Source organism: Artibeus jamaicensis, unplaced genomic scaffold (genome assembly GCF_021234435.1).
Source record: "Artibeus jamaicensis isolate MK-2021 breed Jamaican fruit bat unplaced genomic scaffold, CSHL_Jam_final contig_402, whole genome shotgun sequence".
Lineage (NCBI taxonomy): Eukaryota > Metazoa > Chordata > Mammalia > Chiroptera > Phyllostomidae > Artibeus > Artibeus jamaicensis.
The window spans coordinates 4,985,741-5,012,384 of record NW_026521818.1 but is presented as its reverse complement, the minus strand read 5'-3'; the positions used below and the strand labels follow the sequence as shown (position 1 = coordinate 5,012,384).

Genomic DNA, 26,644 nt, shown 5'->3' with positions numbered 1-26,644 from the left:
TAACCAAGTATGTAAAAGACCTATACTTGGAAAATTGTAAAATACTAAAGAAAAAAAGAAGATACAAATAAGCGGAAGCATATACCATAGTCATTAATAGGAACAATTAAAATCATTAAAATGTCCATACTACACAAAGCAATCTAGAGATTCAGTGCAATTCCTATCAAGATACCCATGGTGTATTTCATGGAACTAAAACAAATATTCCACAAATGTATATGGAACCACAAAAGACACTGAATAGCAATAGAAATCATGAAAAGGAAGTACAAAGTTGGAAGAATCAATCTACATGATTTCAAAATATACCACAAGGCCAGAGTAATTAAAAACAGCATGGTACTGGCATAAAAATAGACATACAGATCAACGAAACTGAATAGAGACCTAGAAATAAAACCATGCCTTTAGAGTCAATTAATACTTGAAGAAGGAGGCAAAAACATACAATGGACTAAAGATAGTCTATTCAATAAGTGGTGTCGAGAAAATTGAATAGGTACTTGCAAAAAAGAGACTAGACCACCTTCTTATGCATCACACAAGAATAAACTCAAAATGGATTAATGACTTAAATGTTAGACCCAAAACCTAAATACCCTGAAGAAAACATAAGCAGTAAAATTTTAGACATTGTTCATAGCAACATTTTTTCTGATGTATCTCCTCAGCAAGGAAACAAAAGAAAAAAATAAACAAATGGGATTACATCAAACTAAAAAGGTTTTTCATAGCAAAGGAAATCATCAACAAAATGAAAGAACAACCCATTGATGGGAGAATATATTCACCGATACATCTAAAAAGAGGTTAATATCCAAAATTTATAAAGAACTTATAAAACTCAACACAAAAACATCCAAATAAAAATGGGCAAAGGACTTGAATAGACACTTCTCCAAAGAACACATACAGATGGTCGATGGACATATGAAATGGTGCTCAATGTCACTAATCATAAAAGAAATGGGAATTAAAACCACAATAAGATATTACCTCACAACTGTCAGAGTGGCTATCATCAGTAACTCAATAAACAACACGTATTGGCAAGGATGTGGAGAAAGGAGAACCGTTGAGCACTGTTGGTAGGAATGCAGACTGGTGCAGTCACTGTGGAAAGGACAATGGACTTACCTCAAAAAAAATTAAAACTGGAACTGCCTTATGACTTAGTAATCTCACTTCTGGGAATTTATCTGAAGAAACTCAAAACATTAATTTGAAAGAAGATGTGCACCCTATGTTCATTGCAGCATTATTTGTGATAGCCAAGATTTGGAAGCTGCCCAGGTGTCCATCAATAGATGTGTGGATAAAACAGCTATGGCACATTTACACAATGGAACACTACTTGGCTCTAAAAAAAGAAAATTTATCCTTTGCTACACCAGTGGTGGACCTGGAGAACATTGTGCTAAGTGAAATAAGCCAGTCAGAGAAATATAAGTATCATATTATTTCATTAATATGTGGAATCTAATGAACAAACTAAACAAACAAGCAAATCAGAGACAGACAGAGAGCAAGCTATCAGCTCTTAGGTGGGGGCGAGTGTGGGGATTGAGCAAAAAAGGAAACAAGAGACAAGGAACTCATGGGCATGGGCAATAGGGTAGTAGTTGTGTGGCGGTGGGGGTTGGTGGAGGAGGAAGAAGGTGCAGGGGGATATATGGTTGTGGAAAAAATAAAAATAAAAAAGGATACCACTTACAATTTTAATATAAAATCAGTCAAATTAGCATAGATATTAAAAATTGCCATCTGTTTCTTAATAAAATGTCAAGTTGAACAATGCAATAAGGAAAACCCTGAACTTTAAAGCCAATGTGGACATTGCTAAAAAATAGAGACCCATGATGAAACTGTAAATGTATGAATAATGTTTACAAATGGAGCTTGAGGTAATTAATGTTCATTGGCAGGCTAATTTGTAGTACATTCATAAATTTGGAATCTGTTATTAATGGTCATTAATATTTTATTTATGTAATTCTAAGAAATTTAGAATTATATTTATGTATAACTGACATTTAAGTCACCAGGTTTTGTAACATTAGAATACTGACTTTAAAAGAAAAAGGAAGGCTGTTTTTAAAAAGAGATGACTATATAAGTATAACATGATCCCACCTGATTCATATTCTAACATAAAAATGACAATATAATGAAATTGCTTTCAGTGTGGCGGAGGTTGGATGGAGTCTTCTCTGGGGTGGTGGTGGAAGGAGGTGCACAGGCTGGAACATCAGTGCTTGTCTCAGGGAAGCCCTGAAGGGACTTAACACCTGTTGAGCTTCTTACTGTCTGCTGGACAGACTACCCTGTGTTCTAAGTTAACTCCCACAGAACTCTTAAAGGTAGTTAGTATTGTCTCCATATCACAATGAAAAGCAAGCTGGAACTAAACTAAGCACCAAACATAGGCCTGGAGAGGTTAATTAAATCCCCCAAATTTACATTCTTAACAAGTAAGTGGAAAAGCTGGCCTGATCTCAGATCTTTCTAACTACAAAACCCATATTATTTCCTGGCTACTTTCTGTAGGAAAATAAATGAAACCTTTTTATAGACTAGGCAATGATGCATTTAACCGATATTTGAAACTTCATTTCCCTCAGTTGAATGCCTTAGACATGAATGGGGGAGGGATCTTTTAAATCATTTTTTTTACTGTTGTGCAAGTACATTTGTCTTCATTTTCCCACAACCATTTCCTCCTCCCTACCCACCACCACCTCCCACCCTCAATCCTTGCCTCCTTTGGCTTTGTCCATGGGTCCTTTACATCTGTTCCTTGAACACACTTTCCCTTCTTTCCCCATTATCTCCCTCCCTCCTCCCCTCTGTTTACTGTCAGTTTGTTCTTTATTTCAATGTCTCTAGTTATATTTTGCTTGCTTATTTATCTTGTTGATTAAGTCATCACCTGGCTTACTTAGTATAATGCTCTCCAGTTCCATCCATGCTGTCTCAAAGCTGGGGGGTGACATTATTACCTGGGCTTTCAACCAGGGGAGAAGTGTGAAAGGTGGCAATGCCATCATTTTGCTTCTTGAGAGAGCTGAATCTGGGTCTACAACCTATCCAGTCTGAGAGGAAAAAAGGCAAGGAAGAGTCAGATGAGACATAAAGAAAATAGCCTCAAGAGTTTATAATGCAAAATAATGCTACCTTAGAAACAATACATTTTATAAGAAATGTCATCAGAAGACTTTTATGTTTGCTGGTCCATTCATTTACTCACAAATTTCTTCATTCATCACTCTCTTGGTAATGGAAGAGTCATAGTTATATGTTTGTGTACTACTGTACGTTGTTATTGACTTTGAAGCACCATTTGTTATGTATAATTAAGCCATAGACACTAAACAAAATTAAAAATCCACTTATACATTATGTTTACCATTTTACAGATGAACTTGCAGACTTCGAGATGTTAAATAATGTCTTCAAAGTCACAATAGCTACTAAAACTCGTAACCACAGTTTAATTGGTTATTTCAAATTGACTGCTTCTTCCATGATTTTGACCTAGTTAATAAGAAAGAGACACAACTGGAAATATATAAACATGATTGTATACTGATTCCAACATCCAGAGATCATTAAAATCAAAGATATTTTATAATATGTATTTCAGTGATTACCACTGATTATTTTTCTGAAACAGTAAAAATAGGGCTATCTTTATAAATTTCACTATTAGTTTTCTAGCCTTTTGAGGCTTTCTTGAGTCTTCATTTCATTTTTTTGGTGCTTATCTTTTTGCATGATTTTTACCTTATTTTTAATATATATTATAACATGTTATTGTTCCCCATCTTCTGTGACTTTTAGAATAATTCATATTTAATTACAGTTCACTTTAGTATTTTCCTCACTGCACTAAGCTTTATTTTTTTCAATGTTTATCATGAGATTATTCTCATTTTTCCACTATTATTTTTCCTAAATAATATAATAGTCAATCTTTAAATAATATTTCATTGAGCCAAGTCTGATCTTGGAATCCTAAAGAGATTCATATACAGAAAAACATTTTCCATTCTTTAATTTTCTACCATAAGATCGATAGGCATATGAAATGAATCCTGAGTGACTGGTAATAAACCATGAAGATTGGTAACATTGAATGGAAAAATGGAAAAATCAAAGGAAAGGAGGAATAGTATAATTTATTTGTGAAAGAAAAGTCCTAATAGAAATGTATTGTGAACATTATAGGAAGTATAATATATGACATTTTGAAACTTATATTTTCATTATTACCAATTCTAGCCAAAGAAAATATGCCTCTAGCCATTTCAAAAGAAGATGTAATTAAAAGTCTGTCATGAATATTATTGAACATAAACAGTAAAATACAGAAAATGGCTCTTTGTTGAGTAAAGACTGCATAAACATTGTGGAATTTTTGCTAGGTTTTTTTATTGGAACCTGTTCAGTTTAATCTAAATTTAATCCTAGAACATTTTTAATGTGGCTAATTACAAAGCCCTTTCTATTTTTCACTTAATGCAAATTTTGTTCTATAGAAATTGTCTGTTGACTTCAGGCAAAGTTTAGATTATACAGAGAGAAGTAAAATTTTTATTTAATGAAACATCTACATTACCTCAACTGCTTATTTAATATTTTTAATTAAACAAATATAAATTGTTGTGCAGTTCTCGTGGGAGTGTATAAATTTAAAATAAAAATTATATGACTAAATTACCAAAATTTTTATTTCAAAATTTCATTCTTGCCTAATTTTTTATTTTATTGAAAATTGTTATGGTTTAAAAATTGGGGGGAAGTACATTTGTTATAAAGGTTATTTTTATTTAACAGAAACACGTCAACATTAGTTAAAGAAAACAAATATACATTTTATCTCTTATTTAATAATACATCATTTCCTCTTTTATTTAAATCTATTTTCACTGGTTCCTTTTTCTTTCTTTCAACAGGCTGAGTTAAATAACCCTATGGATCCTTTCACTAGTTATAGTACAAAAGTTTCATCAAATGCAAGAGATGAAGTTTTCTCCAAATTTATAGGATGGAGAATTGCCAACGCACTTTCCAAACTCTTCTTCTCTTCCTCTAATGCCCATATTCTTCCTTCGAAAAAACCATTGATAAAACAAGATGGAATGAAACATCTGTATAAAAGGCAAGATTCTATGAAGAAAAGAGTTCTACATTTTACTGTAAGGTAAAGTAAAGCACTATTCAAAATAGCTCTGTTATTCTAACATGCTACATTTAAAGGCATAGAAATTACATAGGATTATTTGCCACATTATTTAACTCAGTTTCTCTTTTTTAATTGGAGTTTTGGTTCCACCACCTCCCCGGTATTCTATCATGAGCAAGTTACTTCCTTCTTCAAAACTTTTCTTTTATTTGAAATAGGTATTATTATATAATATAAATCAATGTTTTAATAAAGTGAAAGCCTCCCTCCCATCACCGACCTTCCTTTGCTGAGCTCCCCCATCTCCCTCTCTCATTAATTGCTTGTGAATCATTCAGGGTCTATAAAATGTAAATATAAGAAATTATAAGTACACTTTTAATTTTGTCTCCATTTTTTACATGGAAGCATAGTAAACATAGCTGTTAGATTTTTCACTTAACTTAGTTTCTTAGAGATCTTTCCATGCCACTACATAGAGAATTGTCTCATTATTATTTTTTAATCAGTTATGATATTTTCCTTAGTAAGGATGTACTAAATACTACAATTTATTTACCCTGTTCCGTATTGTCATTTGGTTGTTTTCAATTGTCTACTACTACAGACTACCATAAAAAAGTAACCTTTTATAAGTATATGTGTACATTTAAGATTTTATGTATTTATTTTTAGAGAGACGGGAAGGGAGGAAGACAGGGAGAAAAACACCTACAGCTGCCTCTCTCACACTCCCGAACACATTTTATGTGTGTGAATTACACCAGCCGGGTGAATTCTCAGGACAATTGCTGTGTCAGAGGGCGTATATGCCTTTGTAATTCGGGTAGATATTTCCAAATTGCCTTTTAGAGGAGTTGTATAAATTTGATACATTCTAGTGCTTGTCAATATATGAGACTGCCTTGTTTTTCTTTAATATTTATTTTCAACAGATGACACTGACAAACTTTTGAGTTTTTGCTACTGGACAGGAAATGGCCCAGAGTGGCCTGGATGGCCCAGAATGGTCACAGGCCAGGCTGTAGTTTGTGAGTTCTTGATTTCTTGTAGAAAATATTCTACAACACGTGTCCAGGAGATTTTGAGAGTATGTTTATTGAGGCTGGAGTAGTGAAACAAAGGAAGGACTTAGAGTAGAGGTAACTGGAGACAGCCTAGGTGGTGCCCTGCTCTGGTTCCCCAGAAAAGTTATAGGAAGGGAGTGGGCCAAGGCAGGGCTGCTGTTAGCTCACTGGAAAGTGAAAGAAAGGTGGGGCCTTGGAGACAAGATCAGGGATAAGCCCCCATTGGACTGCTGCTGCCCACTGCTCCCCCGGATGCAAGTCTGGTAGGGACCCCTAGAGTTGAGGAGGAGGTGAGAAGTTCATGCCCAGGAAACTGCAAGGCAGAGCCGTAGAGGGAGGCCACCCTGAGTCTTTGTCCTAAGGGCTTTTTATTGTTTTTCCTTCCTGTGAGAATCTTAGGGGAGGGTTTCGGCAGAGTATCCATCAGCTTTCCAGGTGCGTTTTTAATATGTTAATATGTCGAAATGAGCATACAGGGGGCTTTGGGAATATTCTTTGGTCTGCTATACTGTTTTACTTTCATCTTGGGTCTGTCTGGCTTTTTAATGGGGTTTTGTTATTTGTTCCCCTGACTTCATCTGTCCTTGGGTTTAGCTGGCACAGATGACATTAATTGGGTCTCTGTTCTCTCTTTCCCAGACCAGGGTGATTTAAGCTGTGTATTCTCCGGTTAGGGAGGACAGGTATTGATATAAACCATTTGCTCTGGAGTGTCCTTGGTCAGGGGAGATTAGGTCTTGCGACTCACCAGCTGGCTGTAAATCGCTCACACTGTTTGGCTTTGTTTAATTTTCTTGTCTCAGTTTCCCCATTCCGTTTGCCCAGGATTTTCCTAGCTTCTTACTATCCTGTCACAATTTAACATCCTGAAAAGTAAAGTATAATTTCTAAAAGTAGTTTTCATTTTATCTTTTTTAAGATGAGTGCTTTGAACACCTCTCATATATTAAAAGCCTTTTGTTTTTTCTTATACGGGAATAACGTATATTCCCGTATATTCCTTTTGTCTATTACACTGTTGGGGTTTTGTCTTTTCTCTCTGCTTTGCAGGAACTGTTCACCTGTTAATCATGTGTCCCTTTGTCTATAGTAAGAACTACAAATGTTTATTTTTCTACAATTTTTATTTATCTTTAAACTTTTTTTATAGTATTTTTTGTCATACAATCGTTTTTTCTATGTGATAAAATTTATCAATTTTCACCATGTTCTATGGGTATTTGATCTATTTTTTAAAAACTGTTCATTTTAAGATTAAAATTTTGTCACACTATCTCTGATACTTTTAAGGATTCCTTTTGAACATTTTAATTATTTGTCCAGTGGAAGTTGGTGCGTGTGTGCATGTGTGTGTGTGTGGTGTGAGAGGTTGCTCCACAAAACTACTCCATTTTTTCCAAAATATTTATTGAGTCATCTATCTTTTTCAACTTTTTTTATTTTCAATGCTATCTTTATTAAAAAATAAATTTCCATTTTTATATTATAAAATAATTTCAGTAACTGGAATAAACTACTCTTTTAAACTTTGATAAAATTCCTTTGTTTAAAAAATTATTTTATTGAATTTATTGGGGTGACATTAGTTAATAGGGTCATATCATTTTTGAGTGTATATTGCATTGTGTGTTCACCACCCAAAGTCAAATCATCTTCCATCACTATTTATTTGACCCCTTTACCCTTTATTACCTCCCACCCCCTTTCCTCTGGTAGCCACTGTTTTATTATCTGTATCTATAAATTTCAGTTTTATATCCCACATATGAGTGAAGTCATGGTTTTTTGCTTTTTCTGATCTTGGGACTGTTACGTTGAATGAAATAGAACTTTCTCTTAAATCATCAGTACTTTATGTTTTATCTAAGGGTATCTCTTTGTCAAATTTTTCTATTTTATGTGGATATTGGCAAGGCTAATATTCAGCCATAATGTGCAAAAACAGCTAGATTCACTTATTGTTTGAAGACCCTGCCATAAAATTATCTGGAATATCAATCCTGAACACTAATTTCTTTAGAAGTTTTCTTTCTTTTGAAATCAATTTTAGCAAATTATACTCATTTAAGTATTATTAATTCCATCCCATTTTTCAGAATTTACGTGGCCATAATTGAACAAAGTAGTGTCTTAAGATTCCTTGCATTCTCTATGTTTCTGTGATTATTACTCTCTTAGCTAGTTCTTATTTTGTGTATTTGCATTTATCCCTTTTGTTCTCATTCATTAGTTTATTTAGTGTTTTATCTATTTTATATTATTTTTTCAATGAACCAGATTTTGGATTCTAACTCAAGTGTTTTTGTGTTTGTATCGATGAATCTTTTATACTTCTATCCTTTGGTCTATTTTGTGGTTGATTTTCTAATTTCTTGAATAAGATGCTAAATCATTTGGGAAAACATTTTTTTCTCAGCATTTGTTTAAGTCACTATGTGAGTTTCAAAATCATGGGACTGTTGCTGCCCAAAGACAGACTTTACTGCAGGCGTACGTATAGGGGGAACGAGACTAGTAAGCAGGTTTTTCTTTCCTGCACAGTTAATGGAAAACCAGCAGCACGCTTGAGAAGAATGTTGTCATACATAGATTTGGGCTGCGTGGAGAGGGGAGCACAGAGGGAGAAATTGGGAAATAATGTCAACAATAAAAAATTTTAAATTCAATAAAGATTTGTAAATTTGAGATTAAGTATCACACAGACTGGACTTTAGTAGTCTCAGGTAGAGAAATAAACATTTCAAAAATATGTTCCAGCATACACTATAAATATTTATAATGTTGCAATATGATCAATGTACAATGGAAATGCCAGCTTTAAATTTCATGGGCACTGAGATTTACTTTAGAATCCCCAACTATCTTTTGTATATTCTTAAGGACCACAGACACAGAAGAAAAATCAATCTGGGACCATAAAGAGAGGACATTGAATAAGTGTACTTTGGTTTCTCATCATGGTCAGTTAAAAGAAGAGGTGGGAAGAAAGAAACTAGAAAAATAGAAGAAATTGGATATTGACAGAAGGAGATTAAACAAACAGCAAGGGAAAGGGTAAATAGATGGCAAAGGGGCCCACGGCGATGGATGGCGCCTGCTGAGACGCAGAAAGGAAAGGCAGAGAGAGAAAAGGAGGCATAATGGAAATGCTTAAAATAGCCAAATGGAGAAATAAAAGTTATAAGCAGAAAGAAAGATGAAAGAGACCAAAAGAAAAGGGGGAAGATGTAAGTAATGGGAGAGACACATTGAGGATGAAAGGCACAAAAGGAGAGAGATGCACAGGGGTTTGGACTAGGGGAAGAGAATATGCAAAATCAGAGAAGAGACAAAAAAGGGGGGGTGCTGAAGACCCAAGGAATCCTATAGACTTTGAAAGATTAGTAAATTAAGCTTCTCATCAAAGCCTACAGTTCATTACATAAATGACAATCATTCATCACTGATCTTTGAATGTTATCTCCTTATCCATTTTCTCACAGCTCATTATAACTCCTAGTAATTAAACTTAGAGTCCCTGGCTCAAAAGAAAGTTACAGTAGCATAGCTGCCTCGGCTTCTTTTTAGCAGAAGCATCTTGGTGTGACATAGCTCCTGTGATGACTTTCACATTACATCATTTATATACTGTAGTGCATGCGAACAGTGTCCCCTGAAGTTGTGTATATTTCCAGCTCCAGTTTGGTGCAAACTAATCTCTGGGCACAAGAGAGATGATTGCAGCAGGGCTGTAGCTCAATGACATTAAAACAAAAGCTAGGTCAGGCCTGGCTGAAAGACCGTGTCCAGTCTCTTTGCCTATTAAGGGTATTAGATATAACTGCTTTTTAAAAAGTTGTTGCATGGAAAGCAAATTTAAATCTAAGCTATGCATGAAAAAATGCCACTGGCTCACTAAACATTAATTGTAGAAAATTTTATTCATTACATTTGCTTGATTCTCTACCTATTCAACAATTCCATAGCCAGCTCCGTTTGTTAATTGTCCACCTCACACACCCAGGAACACAAACTGAGATTAATCCAATGAATGAACATCTGAGCATGTGGGAGTCCCATAGGTAAAGCACAAGGGCATAATTTTCAGCCTGCTGTATGCTCAGTTCTTTTTTACCTCTTAAAGGTCTTCACGCGCTGGGTCATGTCACCAATTCCTCATCAAGTATTCCTAGAAATCTTCAACAAACAACAGTGTGAAAGCCAGCATTTAAGGAGTCCTACAGGGGATAGGGCACATTTAAAAGGTAGGAGGACAGGAAATTTAAGATATGTTTCTTTATTATCTTGGAGCACTAAAGCATACGTACTTCTGTGTGAAGACCTGGAAATTTACTAGTAAATAGAAAATAGGAGCGTCTTTTCTCAGGGATGGGGGAGGCTTTCTTATTGATGAAGCATCTGCTTCAGCTCATGACCTATCCTTTTTTTCAAAAACATTTTTTCTCACTTAAGTTCCAGCCTATAAAATTCTTTGAAAGCAGGAATTCTGTCTTCTATCTATTTATAATCACATATTCTGTTCCGAATGACTTGCAGATTTGACTTTTCCTTTATAAAAATTTTCAAAAGAGTATTTATTATCTTGCTTCTGTGCATTGATTTTGGGGTTTTCCTCGTACTGGACCATGCTGTTGGATGCCTGCTTTTTTTGCCCCTCAGCAGTTTTTTTTAAAAATGAAAAAAATCATTATGCTTCTTTACTACATCATAAAGCTGCAGCCAAAAAACCACACATATAATACTTCTGCTTCAAAGCAAAGTATTTTCCTTTCCTCTCTTTGTGGTAAAAGGATTTTAAATTTACTTTAAGCAAAATGAAAAACAAACAGAGAATTCAGAACTCTGAAGACCAAATTTTCAGCAACTATTTGCCACATCTACCTATTTTGATAATGTAAATTCTGAGGTTTCTTTCTTTTTTAAAAAATGTATTTTATTGATTATGCTATTACAGTTGTCCCATATTTTTCTCCCCTTTATTCCCCTCCACCCTGCACCCCCCTCCCACCAGCATTGCACCTGCTCCTTAGTTCATGTCCATGGGTCATGCATATAAGTTCTTTGGCTTCGGCATTTCCTATACTGTTCTTAACTCCCCTCCCACACCCGTCTATTTGTACCTACCAATTTATGCTTCTTATTCCCTGTAACATTTCCCCTATTCTCACCCCACTCCCTCCCCACTGATAACCTTTGATACGATCTCCATTTCTGTGATTCTGTCCTTGTTCTAGTTGTTTACTTAGTTTTAGTTTAGTTTTTTTTTTAGGTTCAGTTGTTGATAGTTGTCAGTTTGTTGTCATTTTAATGTTCATACTTTGATCATCTTTTTCTTAGATAAGTCCCTTTAACATTTCATGTAATAAGGGCTTGGTGATGATGAAGTTGTTTAACTTGACCTTATCTGGAAAGTACTTTATCTGCCCTCCCATTCTAAATGATAGCTTTGCTGGGTAGAGTAATCTTGGATGTAGGTCCTTGCCTTTCATAACTTTGAATACTTCTTTCCAGCCCCTTCTTGCCTGCAAGGTTTCTTTTCAGAAATTAGCTGACAGTCTTATGGGCACTCCTTTGTAGGTAACTGTCTCCTTTTCTCTTGCTGCTTTTAAGATTCTCTCTTTCTCTTTCATCTTGGCTAATGTAATTATGATGTGCCTTACTGTGTGCTTCCTTGGGTCCAACTTCTTTGGGACTCTGAGTTTCCTGGAATCCCTAGAAGTCTATTTCCCTTGCCAGATGGGGGAAGTTATCCTTAATTTTCAAATATGTTTCCAATTTCTTGCTCTTTCTCTTCTCCTTTTGGCACCCCTATGATTTGGATGTTGGAACATATAAAGTTGTCCTGAAGGTTCCTAAGCCTCTCCTCATTTTTCTGAATTCTTGTTTCTTTATTCTTTTCTGGTGGAATGTTTATTTCTTCCTTCTGTTTCAAACTGTTGATTTGAGTCCTCATTTCTTTCTCTTCACTGTTGGTTCCCTATATATATTTTCTTTATTTCACTTTGCATAGTGTTCACTTTTTCCTCAATTTTGCAACCATACTCAACCATTTCTGTGAGCATCCTGATTACTGGTGTTTTGAACTGTGCATATGCTATGTTGGCTATTTCTTCATCACTCAGTTGTATTTTTCTGGAGTTCCGGTCTGTTCTTTCATTTGAGCCATATTTCTTTGTCTGGGGATCCTGTTACATTGTAAGGGGTGGAGCCTTAGGTATTCACCAGGGCAGGGCAACCCACTTGGCTGCATTGTGGCACTGTATGTGGGGGAGAGTTCAGAGAGGGAACAATGGTGCTTGCTGGGTACTTGGTCAGATTTCAGTCACTTCCCCTGCTACCCACAAGCAAATTGGGCCCTTCTGGTGCCGATTCCCAGGTGGGTGGGTTTGTGTACATTCTAGGACCCTGTGGGTCTCTCTAACAAACTCTCCCTTGAGGCTGGGAGTTTCTTCTGCCATAGTAGCTCCCACAGATTTTTATAGCCAGAGGTTTTGAGGCTTTATTTCTCCATGCTGGAATTCTGGATTTTGTGGTCTGTCTCATTCCCCAGCTGTTCCTCCTGGTTTATCTGTATGCAGATGTGGGACTGCCCTGGTCCACCAGCCACCGTCTTTCCCTACCAGTCCTCTAGCCACTGCCTTGCAGCACATTCTCTCTGCCCCCACTGCCTGTCTCCACCCCTCCTACCAGTCTGAGTGAATGTTTCTTCTTTAACTCCTTGGTTTTCAGACTTCTATATAGTTTCATTTTCTGGAAGTTCTGGTTATCCTTTATTTTTAAATTTGTTGTTGTTCTTCTTTTAGTTGTCCAAGGAGGCAGAGTGTATCTACCTATGCCTCCATCCTGGCCAGAAATCATCCAAAATTCTGAGGTTCCTTAAGTGTATTTTCTAAGCTTATGCCTTGCATCACTAAAAACTCACAAGTAACTAATTATTCACACATTATGTAAAGACTAGGAGAGTATTAATTTAAAACTTTATCTATTGTATGCTTAGTTTGCTCAAAATTTTATGTGGGAAGACTTCATTCATAAGGCCAGCACCTGGAAGAAAACCCAGGTGAGCCTACTGTAATAAGAATGGACTCAGAACATCTGTTATCATTTAGGCAGAAAATTTTACATGACTGACTTCATAAACAGGGCGGAACCCAAGGCTACTATGTATCCTCTGTAGCTTTTTTTAAAAAACTGAGCTAATTATCAACTAACAGAATTAGGTGTAGCTAACATTTACTGAATGGTGACAGAGTGGGGAAAGGTTAATACCACAGTGTCCCATGAGAAGGGTTAATAAAACATGCTTTCTCGGAGAGACCAGTAGTCAGCAAAAAGAGGCACATAGTCTCCATTTCCCATGATCTCATTGTAGGTATCCTGGAGTCATGGGAAGAAATTGGACACTAAACATGTTTGTGTTTTGAGGGAAGAGACCCTGCCTGACTGCTACTGTATGTGTGTAATGGAATTAAGTGTGGAAAAGACCTTGGCAGGGAAGAAATGCACATGTGGGGCTCTGTTGCCAGGCTATCTGGAGTTGGGCATCAGCAGGACAGGGGGCGCTAGAAATGCCAGATGCCTGAAATCTGGAGCCCTTGGGAAGTGCCTTTTGGAAGGAGGCAATTGGGCTCCTTGGAAGGTTTTGTTTGGAAGGAACCTCCACCAAATGGGACTCTTGAGTCCCCTCATTCTATCAGCAAGGCACTCAAGATGACCCTTTGATATCATAGCTGGACAATTTCTTTTGCCACCCCACACAAGTAGATTTTATTAACGAGGCTCTGCTAAGCACTGCCCTTTATATAGATATAATTATTTAACTCATTTTATAGATTTTATATACTAGTAAAATGTCCATTTCATAGATGTAGCTACTCAAAGATTCACAACTGTAAGCACAGGGGTTTGAACTTAGACAAGTGCCTTCTGACTCCCGACTCTGCTGTACTGCCTTTTTCTCCTTTGTGTGAACTTCATCTGATGCCAGAGCCTTGAGCAGTTGTTAAAAACTTATCTTCAAGTCATAAAAAAGCTTTTAAATTTTATGTTTTCAATTTCTGTTTCTTGATTTTCAGAACTTGATTTTGATGAGGGGACAATTTTTCTTAGTCCTGAATCTCTCTAGTTAATATTAGAAAACCTATGTCAAGGAGGAAGCACTTTCAGTGAGTCAGTATTCTTTTGGCTAAAGCCAATGGAGCAAAACTACATATGTATAAAGTATATTTAGTACACTATAATATAATATAGTATAGTAAAATATAATATAAATGTTATATATGTTATGTTATATTACATTATATTATACACATGTACAGAGTGAGGAAAATGTTCTGGTAGGTAAGTACACAAAACACAGAGTTTATTTTGGTTTATTATTTGTTAATTATTGTATTATTTTCCACACAAACAACTGTAAATCTATTTTTGCTCTACCCTGTGTTATACAAAATTATACACACACACACACACACACACACATAACGGTGGGATATAAAAAAAGGATTCAAAGAATTCTCAGTCATCTGAAGTGTTAAAACTTCTAGAGACTGAAATGGTATTGCAAATGAAATTCAATTGCCAGTGATGGAACCACGCTTCATACACCCATTTCTAACACATGATTCCATTTCTCTTCATTCTTGCCTTAGAGATAGCTCAGTCCCCATCCATCTTCTACCGTCTTTCCATTGGACTCTTGGTATGAACTAAAATTCTAGAGGCTGTCCGTGGGGCCATACCTTTAGCTGACACTTTAACGCAGTGGCTTTATACTTTCAAGACATGTGTCGACCTTCAGTATGATCATCAGCCCTAAGAGTCCTCCATTTGCAGTGACATAAGATGCAGAATCTTAAAAGTCACATAGGTATTAAAATGAACTGGGTAAGAGATTCAAAAACATGCCATGTTTTAAATACAGATCAATGAGAATCAAGATGATGATCTCATGGAAGGGAAAAGTTGTGCAACAAAAAACAAGACCAAACTCCATGTTTTCCTTTTATTTTGTTCTGCAAAAGGCAGTGGTCGCCTTGTAATGAAATGCATTTGCGGTTGTTGGCAAATGTATATTATCTGTTTCATTAGAATGTAAATTTAGATATAACTAATCAAATCAGTATAGCCTCCCCACTTTCTAGGCCCTCAGAAAACATGGAGTTAAGTAGTTAAAGGACTAATCCGCCCGGTTTCTAAATGTTCCCTTGGTAGGATCGAGTATTTGATAAGACATATGAACTCTTTGAAAACATTAGTACCCAAACAGGTGCTTTCTGTCCACCTCTCAGAAAAAATGTTGCTCCCCAACTATCCAACCTTCCCCAGGAGATCTCTAGCCATGGCTCTAAATGGCAGGCAGAAAGCAGAACTCCTAATAGAAGGTCTTTTATTCCTTCAGAAAGCATTGACTAAACATCTCTCTGTGTAGGCACTGTGCTAGGCATTGGGACAAATAAACCAGGCTCAAAATTATGACTCACGGTTTCTTGTGCAGAACTACTGCTTGTGTCTGTAGCATATTGGTACTGCTTGTGTCTGTAGCATATCTGTAGCATTGTAGCATATTGCTACAATAAAGTCACTTGGGACTCTGTACCCAGTTTTATATTTTTAATATATTCATTTACCTAATAATTATTTATTGAATGCCTAATATAGATAAGGTACTATGAAATAAAATGTCTCAAGTAAAATAATAAGGTAAATGTCTCAGGTAAAAAAGCTACATTTCCTTCCCAATGTAATTTACAGTTAATTGTATGAGATCAATGTTAATTAAAACCACTTAAACACATGTAAAATCACACATATGTGTTAAGTCTGTATAATGATAAGTGCTATGAAAGATAGTGGCATGGTACATAAATAATAATGTGTCCTGAGGAAGAAGTACATGGTATGATGAAGACATGAAGTTCAAGGGGGTTCAAGTATGCTAAGTAGAAGGCACAGAATGTGCAAAACTCACATGGTGAAAGGAATCATGGGGCATTTACATCACAGAGGGGTGAAGCTGGAGAGGTCAGTGCTTTCAGTTTTATCTGAGAAGCCACCAGAAGCCATAAAATACATTTGATGCATTTTATGTGATGGAGTGGGGTCTGAACAGAGAAGAGTGTTTGTGTTTGTATATGTGTGTGTTTGAAGTTGTAACATGAGCACAGTTGTGAAGCAATATAGCTAAATGACCTTGGGTAAGTCACTTAACTTCCCTAAACCAAAATATCTTTGTCTATAAAATGAGGTAATGATAGCACATTTCTTGTTGTGTGCTTATGAGAAATTGATGAGGTAGTTAATTAAAAGTACTTATTCTAGTACCTGGTACAGAATAAGTACACAATCATTATTATTATATTAATAAATACATGATATAATTATAAATGTAATAGAATAAATATATTGACATATTAATTAGTACAATAACTATATTATTAGTAGTATATCATCATCATTGTCACTATTGCCATTATTGGCTCTGTTATGTAGGAAAAGTACATAGGATGCTATTACAATATATCAAGGCCGGTGGCAATAGAAATGGAAAGAAGCTAGTTGAATTTACATAGTATTTGGAAGAAAAATCAATAGGATTTGGTGATGATTAGATATGAGAGAGCGACAGGAGGTGAGGAGAGAATAATGCCTTTTCCAGGTTGAGCAGCTAGTCTGATAGCACTGCCATTCACTGAGACGAGGAATTAGGGGGTAGAAAGTTACACTTGGGGGCAGGGGAAGATTGTGGGCTTGGTTTTGGACATGTTGAATTTGATGGTATTCTCGAGCTCTTCAAGTGGAGATTTCAAGTAGGCACTGACTTTCCCAGTTCTGTCATCAGGGACAAAGTCTGGGCTGAGTCATTGAAGGAAGTGGTGACTGAAGTCTGGGAATAAGCAGCAGTGCCTTAGTAAAACATCGAATGACGTGACAGGCGGGCCTCAGGCAGCGTTTTAAGGAAAACCACTCTTCAATGCCTGAGACAAGGAGAACGATAGCAAAATAAACAACAAGCCCAACCCGAGGTAGAACTGAGGAAGTAGGAGAAAGTCCAAGATTTACAACAACTTGAAAAATATTATGAAGGGTTGTGATAACTATGAAATATAATAATGTGTTTAAAAATTTTTAATGTATGGAAATGTTGATTTAAGGATAGATAAGGGACACTTTCCTAAGTAATCTATCCAGAGAGTGATAGAATCCTTCTCTTTGAGTTCCCCTGATCAGCACTTGCTGCTCATTGCACAAAAAATATAAATGCAAGTGACTAAAAAAATTACAGAGCATTGTTTATATACAAAATATACCTCCAAGGAACTTCAGTATCTGCCTAATAATGGGAGAAAATAGTGCCAACCCAGTGCAAGAAGCTTTCCAACTTCATAGACAAGATCCAGTGGTCAGGATGGGCAGTAATATGGTATACTGTATATAATATATGTATATCTATGTACACACAACAGAAATAAAGTTCCATCCTTTAATGAAACTCTTGCATGTATGAAAATGCGAAGAAATTATGAAGGTAGATTATCACTTAGAAGACAACTTCATGGACTTTCTGTTTATTTCATAGGTTTACAGGCCTTTAAAAAATTTTACCAGTCTTCCCAATTTTTTTAAAAGATTTGTTAATGATATATTGATATCATTAGCAATGGCACAGTTTGTCTCTTCTATCACTTTATCCAACAAATAAGGCCCAGAGGCACTGAAGGGGTTAATTTCTCCCCTTAACACTTTTAAGGTTCTTACTTCATGTCCTCCATTTTTATTTAAGAAAGTAAAACTTAGCCCAAACAAGTTAGCCAAACTATGTGAAAATGTTCATGCCAATGACTTCTGTGAAATCGGACATCTCAGGGTGGGTTCCAAACATCCTTTGCACAGGCTTCAGGTGTTTTGCAATACGGAGACCAGTGAGGGTACTGTGACCAGGAAGAGGGTGTGATGGAAGGTGCCCATAGGAGGATACGAGATGGTACCAGGAATATATGAAAATTGTGTGACACATCTGCATGGCTCCACTCATCTCCTTTATCTCCAAACTATGTTGCTGCTATGTTTCTAGAATTTCTGCATTTGTTTATAAATTTGCTGTGTTAATGATTTGTCTTTCTTCCCAAAAGTTTGATTTTTACATTTTAAATTCTCTTTTTATTTGGTTTTTAAAATCTTCCACCCCTTCTTAAAAGAGTGCATCTACATCCAACACTAATCATGCCTTATATTTTTAATAAATTGTCATATCCATTTATCACTCTTAACAGCCTCCATTTTCAATGCCAACTCTGTCACTGTAATATAAGATCAGTAATTGCTAAGCATCCATCATATCTGAAGTGATATGTCACTAACTTCTTGGGTATTCACAATAGTTCACTAACCTGAGTTTAGTCGAGCTAGAATTAATGTTGAGTGGTCTCCTTTCTTTTTTTTTCTTACACAAAACTATTCAAAGGGAAAAGCCTACCTTTAGCGTTATAATTTTACTAAACCATTTATATAAGCAAACTAATATTGTCACACAGATGTCTCAGCACACAGCTGGCGACAAATCAACCACCCATTAGCATATGGATATCAAGCAAGGAGAGCTTGTGATAAGTGAACCATTGCACCCCCCAAGAAGTCACGTATGATAATTTCACTAGCTTCTTTTCTTGCTGGGCTACAAATAGCGCATGTTGGAGCCAACAGTGATTTTTCAGTAGTCCCTCTATAAAGGCCATACATTAAAAACAAGCCTGGCATACTCACCCTCACAAATTTCTAAATGCCTATGGGTCTTATTTTTGCAATGCTCACCTTCTGTCCCTATATCAAATGTAGGAAGAAGGATAATGAATGGTGAATTCCCCTTGACACTCAGACAACCTCCCTGGTGGTAGCACATCTGGTTGAGAGAGAAGAGCCTGTGAAGTCACATAGCCCATGGGCTTAGGTGGGGCAATTAGCCCCACTCTGAGAAGCTGGGCCAGCACCTTGCTGTTCATATTCTGCATAATTGGCCTCTGATCATGTAGTCAAGTACACATTGGGTTATCCCAGACCTAAGACTTTCCAGGTTTATTTTCAGCACACCAGTGTTAGCCCAGCAGGGGGGTGAAGTTGTGGGGGAGGTAGGGGAGCCGTGGAGATGGCAGCAGGAGCAGAAGCAAGTCAATGGGGTTTTCACCATTAGAAATGGAAATCACTCAGTGTTCACATACTCTGTTGCTGAGCAAGCCTCACTGTCAGAGAGCCAGTCCTTATCTTTCACCTTTAATTGTGACTATATGTTGCTGCATGAGTGAAAATTAGGCAGTTAATCTGATTGATGTTGACAGCAGAAGTGGGTAATTCAGACCCCTGAATGATCCCATTTGGCTTTCTCAGAGACACAACAGTGTGATAATTGCTGTCTTTTCCTTCCAGTATATGGTCAACTACCTCTAATACTGTTTTCTCAACCCACTTGCATTTAGGTTTTATTGGGGACTAAGGTGATAAGGGGTAAAATTGATCACGAAATATACTACAATATTATATGCAAGTTCAAATCAATTAAAAAAAATAAGTAGCCTGACTATCAAGGAAAACAGGCTTTCACACAGACAAAAATCAAAGTACCAAATCATAGTAACCACTGCCACAACAACAATAATTAAGGTTGTTTTTTTTAAGGTCAATTTAACACCCACTGCTATCTGTAAGGTGCAATAGAGAGTAAACTTCCAGTCTTTTTGTGTAACTTGGGACCACAAAAGATTACATGGTTGGCACTGTCTTGGAAAAAACCAAGTTACTACTCTGGAGTCCCCGTGGGTGAAACTAGCCCAGAGCAATAAACACATTTTATGTTTTAATGATAAAGGAGCTTAAGGAATTGGGTGTGCAAGTCTGATTTGGGCGTGCAAGTAGGCAGCCTTGTTGTACCACCCAGGTCTCTCCACCTTTCATTCTTCCTTCCTTCCTTACCAGTCTCCGCCCCCTGCTCAAATTCTGGTAGACATTTCAATGGAATAACTAAAGGAGAACAGTCTAGTTTTCTGTAATTTTGTGAATCTAAGCATGCCTCTTTGACAACATCAAGGGTACTGACAATATATTGTTTCTTCCAGCTATGGCCAGTGTGAACAGCTCAGGTTAGCAGATCATGTTACTTTGCTTCCTCTTCTTTCCTAACCATCATGATCACTGCAAGGATGCCTTCTTGCCTAGGAGCTGGAGAATTCACCTCCAGCTGTGAGGAGGCCAATCAGCCAAAGTTGTTACCAGTTGCAAGAGCCATTTCTATGGAAAAATCATGAGTCATTTGCTCCAATGCCCTTTTGTATATGAGGAAACTAAGATTTTATAAGTTTACTTAAAAGATAAAGAACAAGACAGCAGACTTGGATAAGAATCTAGGATTTCCTCACACTCGCTATTTGAAAAACTGTTCCATATTTGAAAAACTCCCGTAATTTTTATAGAAATGTAGTAACACCGTAATGGTTGGAACAGACTCTTTTTAATGGGCACATTGATAGGAATCAATGAAAATTTTGTGAACTTTCTTGAGTTGAAATATTTAGTCTTCTTTATGTGAAAATTAACATCTAGTCGATTTAGGTAGCAGTTTTTGTATTACCGTCAATGCTACAGCTGTGCTTTCCCATACCCCAGCATATCACCTCTCCGAAAGCTTGGAATTTTAAGCTTGTAAAGAACCATGTCTCTGCTCAAGCAGCTATTTTAAAATGTATTCTTCATATCTTTTTTTTCCAATTAGTCTTCTATAGCTCTAAATCTCAAAGGAGAGTCTTAATAAAGGGTAGTAAAATGTCCAGATTATGAGATGAAAACTAGTATAGTGATGACAATTAATTAAAATGGCACTGTCTATGGTGACTTATTTAAAGATGGGCAAACAGCCATCTTCATTTACAGCTGCACAATACATCCTGTTTCATGCTTACAAGTTGCCTGATTAGAAACTGCCAAGATATTCCAAGGAATACACTGTATGACTTGCAAACAACAAATGGAAAAGAAGGAAAAAAGACACACATAAAAGATCAATTATCAACATTGTTATATGGTTTTAAGAGTCAGTTCCTTGGGTACAGAGGACTCAAGGGAATCATTTCCCTCTAAAGTCACACAGCCGCCGCCCATGCTCAGTCATGTGACAACCACACAGGTTAGTGCTTTTACAGCAGAAGATAAAGCCAATGAAAACACTTGCTGAGCATTCAGAAGCAAAATTTAGGACCTGCTCTGTATTTTTGAAGTGCAGAGCTAGAAAAATGGGTTTGTGGAGAAGAGCAAAGGTCCTGACCACATTTTTCCTGTAGAATTTCAAAGTAGATAAACCTAAATAAAGTAGGCTCTGGGTGCAGATAGCTGAACCATCTGGAAGAAAAGTAATATGAATCATTCTGTTAAGTTAGGGAGGTTCACAGTGATATTCATTTTTATGTTGGACTCTTAGGAGCCTAGTTTTCCCCCTGAATTCTGTGCTGAGGTATATAGCCAGTTACATTTTTTTTCGTTTAGATTGTCTGACAAGCACCCCAAATTTTTTTAACATATCCAAAATTTAATTCTGTTCCTTCTGATCTAAACCTTCCCATTCCCCTGTTTTCTCAGTGAATGAAAAAATCATCTTTTTTGAACTCAGACTTTGAAACCCTACTTGTTTCTATTTCCCTTACATTCTACAATCTGCCAGATAATCCTGCAGTCTTTATTTTCAATATATTTGCAACATTTTCCACTAATGCCACTGTTTCCACCTGATTCAAAAAAGGGAAAAAAACAAATTGACATTTGGGACAGAAGAGTCTAGACATGGAAGCAGCTTTTGTAAAGCCTTGAAGTAGTGCTAAAAATAAACAGGCTGCTAAAACCAGCTGAAATCTCTCCTGTAGGCCAGGCAGCTTGCTAAGCGCTGAAGAGCTAGCAAACCAGATGAATATGCTGCCCACCTTCACAGGGCTTATCATCTAAAACACAGGACAGGTCAATCAGTAAGCAAGTGAGGCAATTACAGATTATTTTAAATCCCATGAGCGAAATTAACTGGGTGTTAAGATGGAAAGTAACTGGAATCTTTGGTACAGTTGAAGTCTGACCAATTTGAAAGGAGTATTAGATTTGGGATGAAGAAAACGACAATATAACAGCTGTCCTTAAGGGTTATTGCCAGCATCTTTGATGCTGATTATACTTTAACTCATTGGATGCTAAAAATAACACCGTGAAATCGGTATGATTATTGCCTGCATTTTCTATATGAAAATGTGATGTTCAGAGAAGATATTGAATTAAGTTCATTTAGTTAGTTCGTACAACCCAAGTCCAAAATTTTCTGATTGCAAATCCCATGTATTTTTTTTCTCTACATTATGCAGCAGCTCCTAATTTCAAGCATCTGGAGTAAAAGAAAGTAATTGAAGTATTCCACTTTAGACAGTCAGGAAAGATCTCACTGAGGGAGTGATCTGGGGCAGAGATCTGCAGCAGGAGAAGGAGCCCCGCTTTGGAAAAGAGAGTGGATGCAGGGTGACAGGAACTGCAAGGCCCAGGGGAAGGAAAGGGCTCACCAACACGTGTGGTGACTACAAAGGTCAGGGTGTCTGCAGAGTAGTGAGTGAGGGGGAAGCAAGAGGAGGTAAAGTTGTCACTTAAGCCAGACCTCAAGGAGCTGTAAATCCAGAGAAGGATTTTGGTTTTATTCTAGTGCAGAGAAGCCAATGGAAGGTTTTAACCAGAGGAGGAACAGAGCCAATTTACTTTTTAATTCAGCTTTCTGAGGATGAAGGTTAAATTAAGTGGACATTTCTCCTATTCCTTTTATGCCTTTTCAAGATTGAAAACTGGTCTTGAAAATTATTTAGGTTTACACTAAATGCTGAACATTTCTTAGTTGGGACCCATCCTTCTGATGCACTAACTAGAATTTCAGTCTGCAATTACAGCTGGGTCATTTGGCCAGAGTTTCAGCCCCTGCCAAGTGCAGTCATTAGCTGGTGAACCTTCTCCGGCCTGATGAGGGCAACATTTGGTCACCTCATTCAATGGGATTAGAATAATCATAAGAACAAAATAGTATTTATGCAACAATAATGATATATTTTAAATTAAAAATCTAAAAGATGAGACTTGAAGTTGGTCCTTAATTTAGATATTTTGCTTTATAAAGTGTAGATATTTGCATGTATTTAATTTGTTTATACATATTCACATACACAAAATCCACAGTGAGTTTATAGCAAACACACACACAAACAAGATTTAGCAAAGATCGTGTCCCAGCCAACACTTGTTTTTGTACTTACATTTGCAGCGCCAACAGTGGCAATAACGCTGTTCTCGTCTGTGTGGTCATCTCTCTTCCTGTTATCACAATAGTTTAAGCAATAAACAAAGAGATTTTCCATTTTGATAGTGATTTTAATTCTACAGTTTATTTTATATTGCATACATTTTTTATACTTTAGGCTTTAAGATTATCCTGCTAGCTGTAGAATAACTTAACACAGTTCTACTAAAAACAAAACTAAATTAAACAAAACATTACTTCCCTACAGTATTCTCAAATCAGCTAGACCTAAGCAAATTATCTGTTAAATATGGTAGAACTCTCCCACTTCTAATAGTGAGTCTTTCCACAACCGCCTCTTGTAGATTTTTCTAGTTTCAATGAGTGATTTTTAAGATGTTAGTTTAAAGTGTCTTAAGGGTTTTTTTTTTCATCCTACAGTTACTGAAAAGTTCATGGAGGTCTTTGAAGGCCTCAAAACTGTTGACCCCACAGAATAAAAGTTTAATGGGGGAAATTCCAGGAAACTAGCCAAGTCATGTGCGGCTATTGGGGGTCTACGATGCCTTTCTCTCCTTAAATTACATCTACCTTGAGAACCCTCAAAATTGTCACCTATGGCTGCATTCATCCTAAGGCTACATCTGCCTACAATGAATCTGCTCATGAAAAGTTACTCTGTAACTTTGTGGTGTAGGCACTCCAAAGTGTTTATTCCTTTACTTATCAAGATTAAAATTAATAAAAGGTTTACCCTCTTCCTGAAAAATAACTTTATCTTTAATTATACTCAAAATGTCATTATAATTTAAGGATTATATAACATCACAAGAATAAGGATGGATAACTAATTTTAATAAAACTATTAGTATTTACAGCTGACATTTGCAGTTCTTTTATGAACTGAAGGTAATTCATAGATGAGATATTAATATTTTGTCTTCGACGTGTTTAACGCTTCACATTATGATTTGTTTTTAGCTCAAGTACTTCTTCAGCCTTTCTCTTTGCTGCAGCACAGGGCAAGAGAAGGCAGATATTTTTCTTTTCTGTTCCACTGGACGCAGGTAAAGGTGTTCAGACCACTTCTCACATCCATTTATATTTGCATGAGCCCTAGAAACAGTGGGAACAATGTCAGTTTCTTTGAAGGAAACATTTTATTTGCATATGTTGACTATATTTATTCCAGAAATAAAATTCTTATCCCTATACAACAAGCGAAAAATGATCTGCAAACAAACCACACCATTTCATATCTTGTATTTTAACCAGTTTATAAAGATTTAGAAAAGGGGGTCAGAGGTCTTCACACAGTGGAAGAACTATTTCTCTGTCTAGAGCTATGGATATGTTTGGAACTATTTATGTGTCTAGAACAATTTGTGCATCTGGAAAGCCCTGCACTTTCACAATGTGATTTGTCTGAAGCTTTTGGCTCCCCGGTAGGGTTTTCAACTGCGTGATGTAGCAGTGAGTTCCCGATCTTCAACTTCAGTGGAAATTGCACTCCAGCTCGCCTTCACCCTGCCACGTACTTACTGTGGCTGTCCATTTTTTGGTTTTTTGTTTTTCTTCCTCCTACATTGACTATACTTTGTCTGTCTCCTTTTTAGCTTTTTATGGTAGCGACTTTGAGCACTGACTTTAAAACTGTTATGTTCTTTCTCTAAGGTATGCCTTTAAAACTAAAAATTTCCCCCTAATGAGATTTGTACTTTCATTTTAATGAGTGCAAATATTTTCTGATCGTACTGTAGCTTCTTTGAATTGCAGTTATTTATAACTATACTTTTTAATTTTAAAATATCTAGGGGATTTATAGCCATCATTTATATTCACCTCAAATTTAATTCCATTATTATCAGAGGTCATACTTCGTAAAATTTCAACTTTAAAAAATACGGTGATACTTGTTTATTATGGAGCATTTGGTCTATATTAGTGAATGCTCTGGGTGCACTTGAAAATATGCATTCTGTACTGTGTGTAGTGTTCTATAAATGTCGAATCAGCTCAGGGTGGTTAAAAGCATACCTGAGCTCTTCCTCACCATTACTACATTTAAATCTGTTTACTAGTGAGAGACGGGTGTAACGATCTCCAGCCATAAGTGTAGATTTGACTATGTCATCCTGTCAGAGTTTGCTTTATGTTTACTGAATCTCTCCTCTACAGTACACATATATTTATCATTTTCATGCTTCCTGAGAAATCGAGCTCTTTAATATGATGAAATAACTTTCATTATTTCTGGTTAATCTCCCTTGTCTGAAAATCTACATAATCTGATATTAATATGTCCATAATATTTTAATGCTTACCTCTTTATAATACATACTTCATGTTTTTTCTATTCTTTTTCTTTCACCTTATCTGTGCTTTTAAATTTAAAATACACCTCTTATAGACAACATAACATTAGGTCTTTAAAAAAAATCTAGTTTTATATTCTTTGCCTTTTAGTTAGGATCCTTTATCCATTTAAATTTAATGTAAAAAATTATATGGTTAAATTCTGAGGTACCAATTTTTCTAATTATTCCCTATGTTTGCATCTTTCCTTCCTGTTTTTCTGCCTTATTTTGGGTTAATGGAATATGTTTTACTTTACCCTTTTATATCATGTATTGGCCTTTTTTAGTTGTACTTCTATTTTATTTTATATTATTTAGTGGTTGTTTAAGGTATAAAAGTAAAGCCCTTCAGCATATCAAAATCTCCTTAGTATTATACCACTTCATATAAAATGTAGGAACATTGTAGAAACTCTGGAGTCTGCTAACATCCCGTGAAGAGTTTTCATTTTTGTTAGTGCCAGAAATTTCATCATTGGCTGAGCACGCTGAACTTGTGAAGGTTTGGTTTTTACTTTGTTTGTAGGGTCTGTTTCAGTTTAACCCCTTAGCCTTAAGGAAAATTTCTTAACTCCAGAACACATTCTTTACTCTTAAGGTGTGTCTTTTGGAATTTAATGGCAACTTAAAGTTTGGACAAGCTACTCAGACCTAGCAGCATGCAAACCCTAACCTCTCTTTCCAGCTGTGGTCAACAGATGACATTTCTGCTCAGCTCATTAACCTTCCAGCTGCTGCT

The 26,644-nt window shown here is 36.2% G+C and overlaps 1 protein-coding gene across 1 annotated transcript in view; it reads left to right on the top strand.

Moving 5' to 3' along the window:
• TMEM232 (transmembrane protein 232) overlaps positions 1-26,644 on the top strand; it is a 171,280-nt gene that overhangs the window by 77,180 nt on the left and 67,456 nt on the right. The window contains exon 11 of the mRNA XM_053665278.1: positions 4,959-5,206. Coding sequence (XP_053521253.1) covers positions 4,959-5,206 — 248 coding nt within the window. The remainder of the gene's footprint in view (positions 1-4,958; positions 5,207-26,644) is intronic.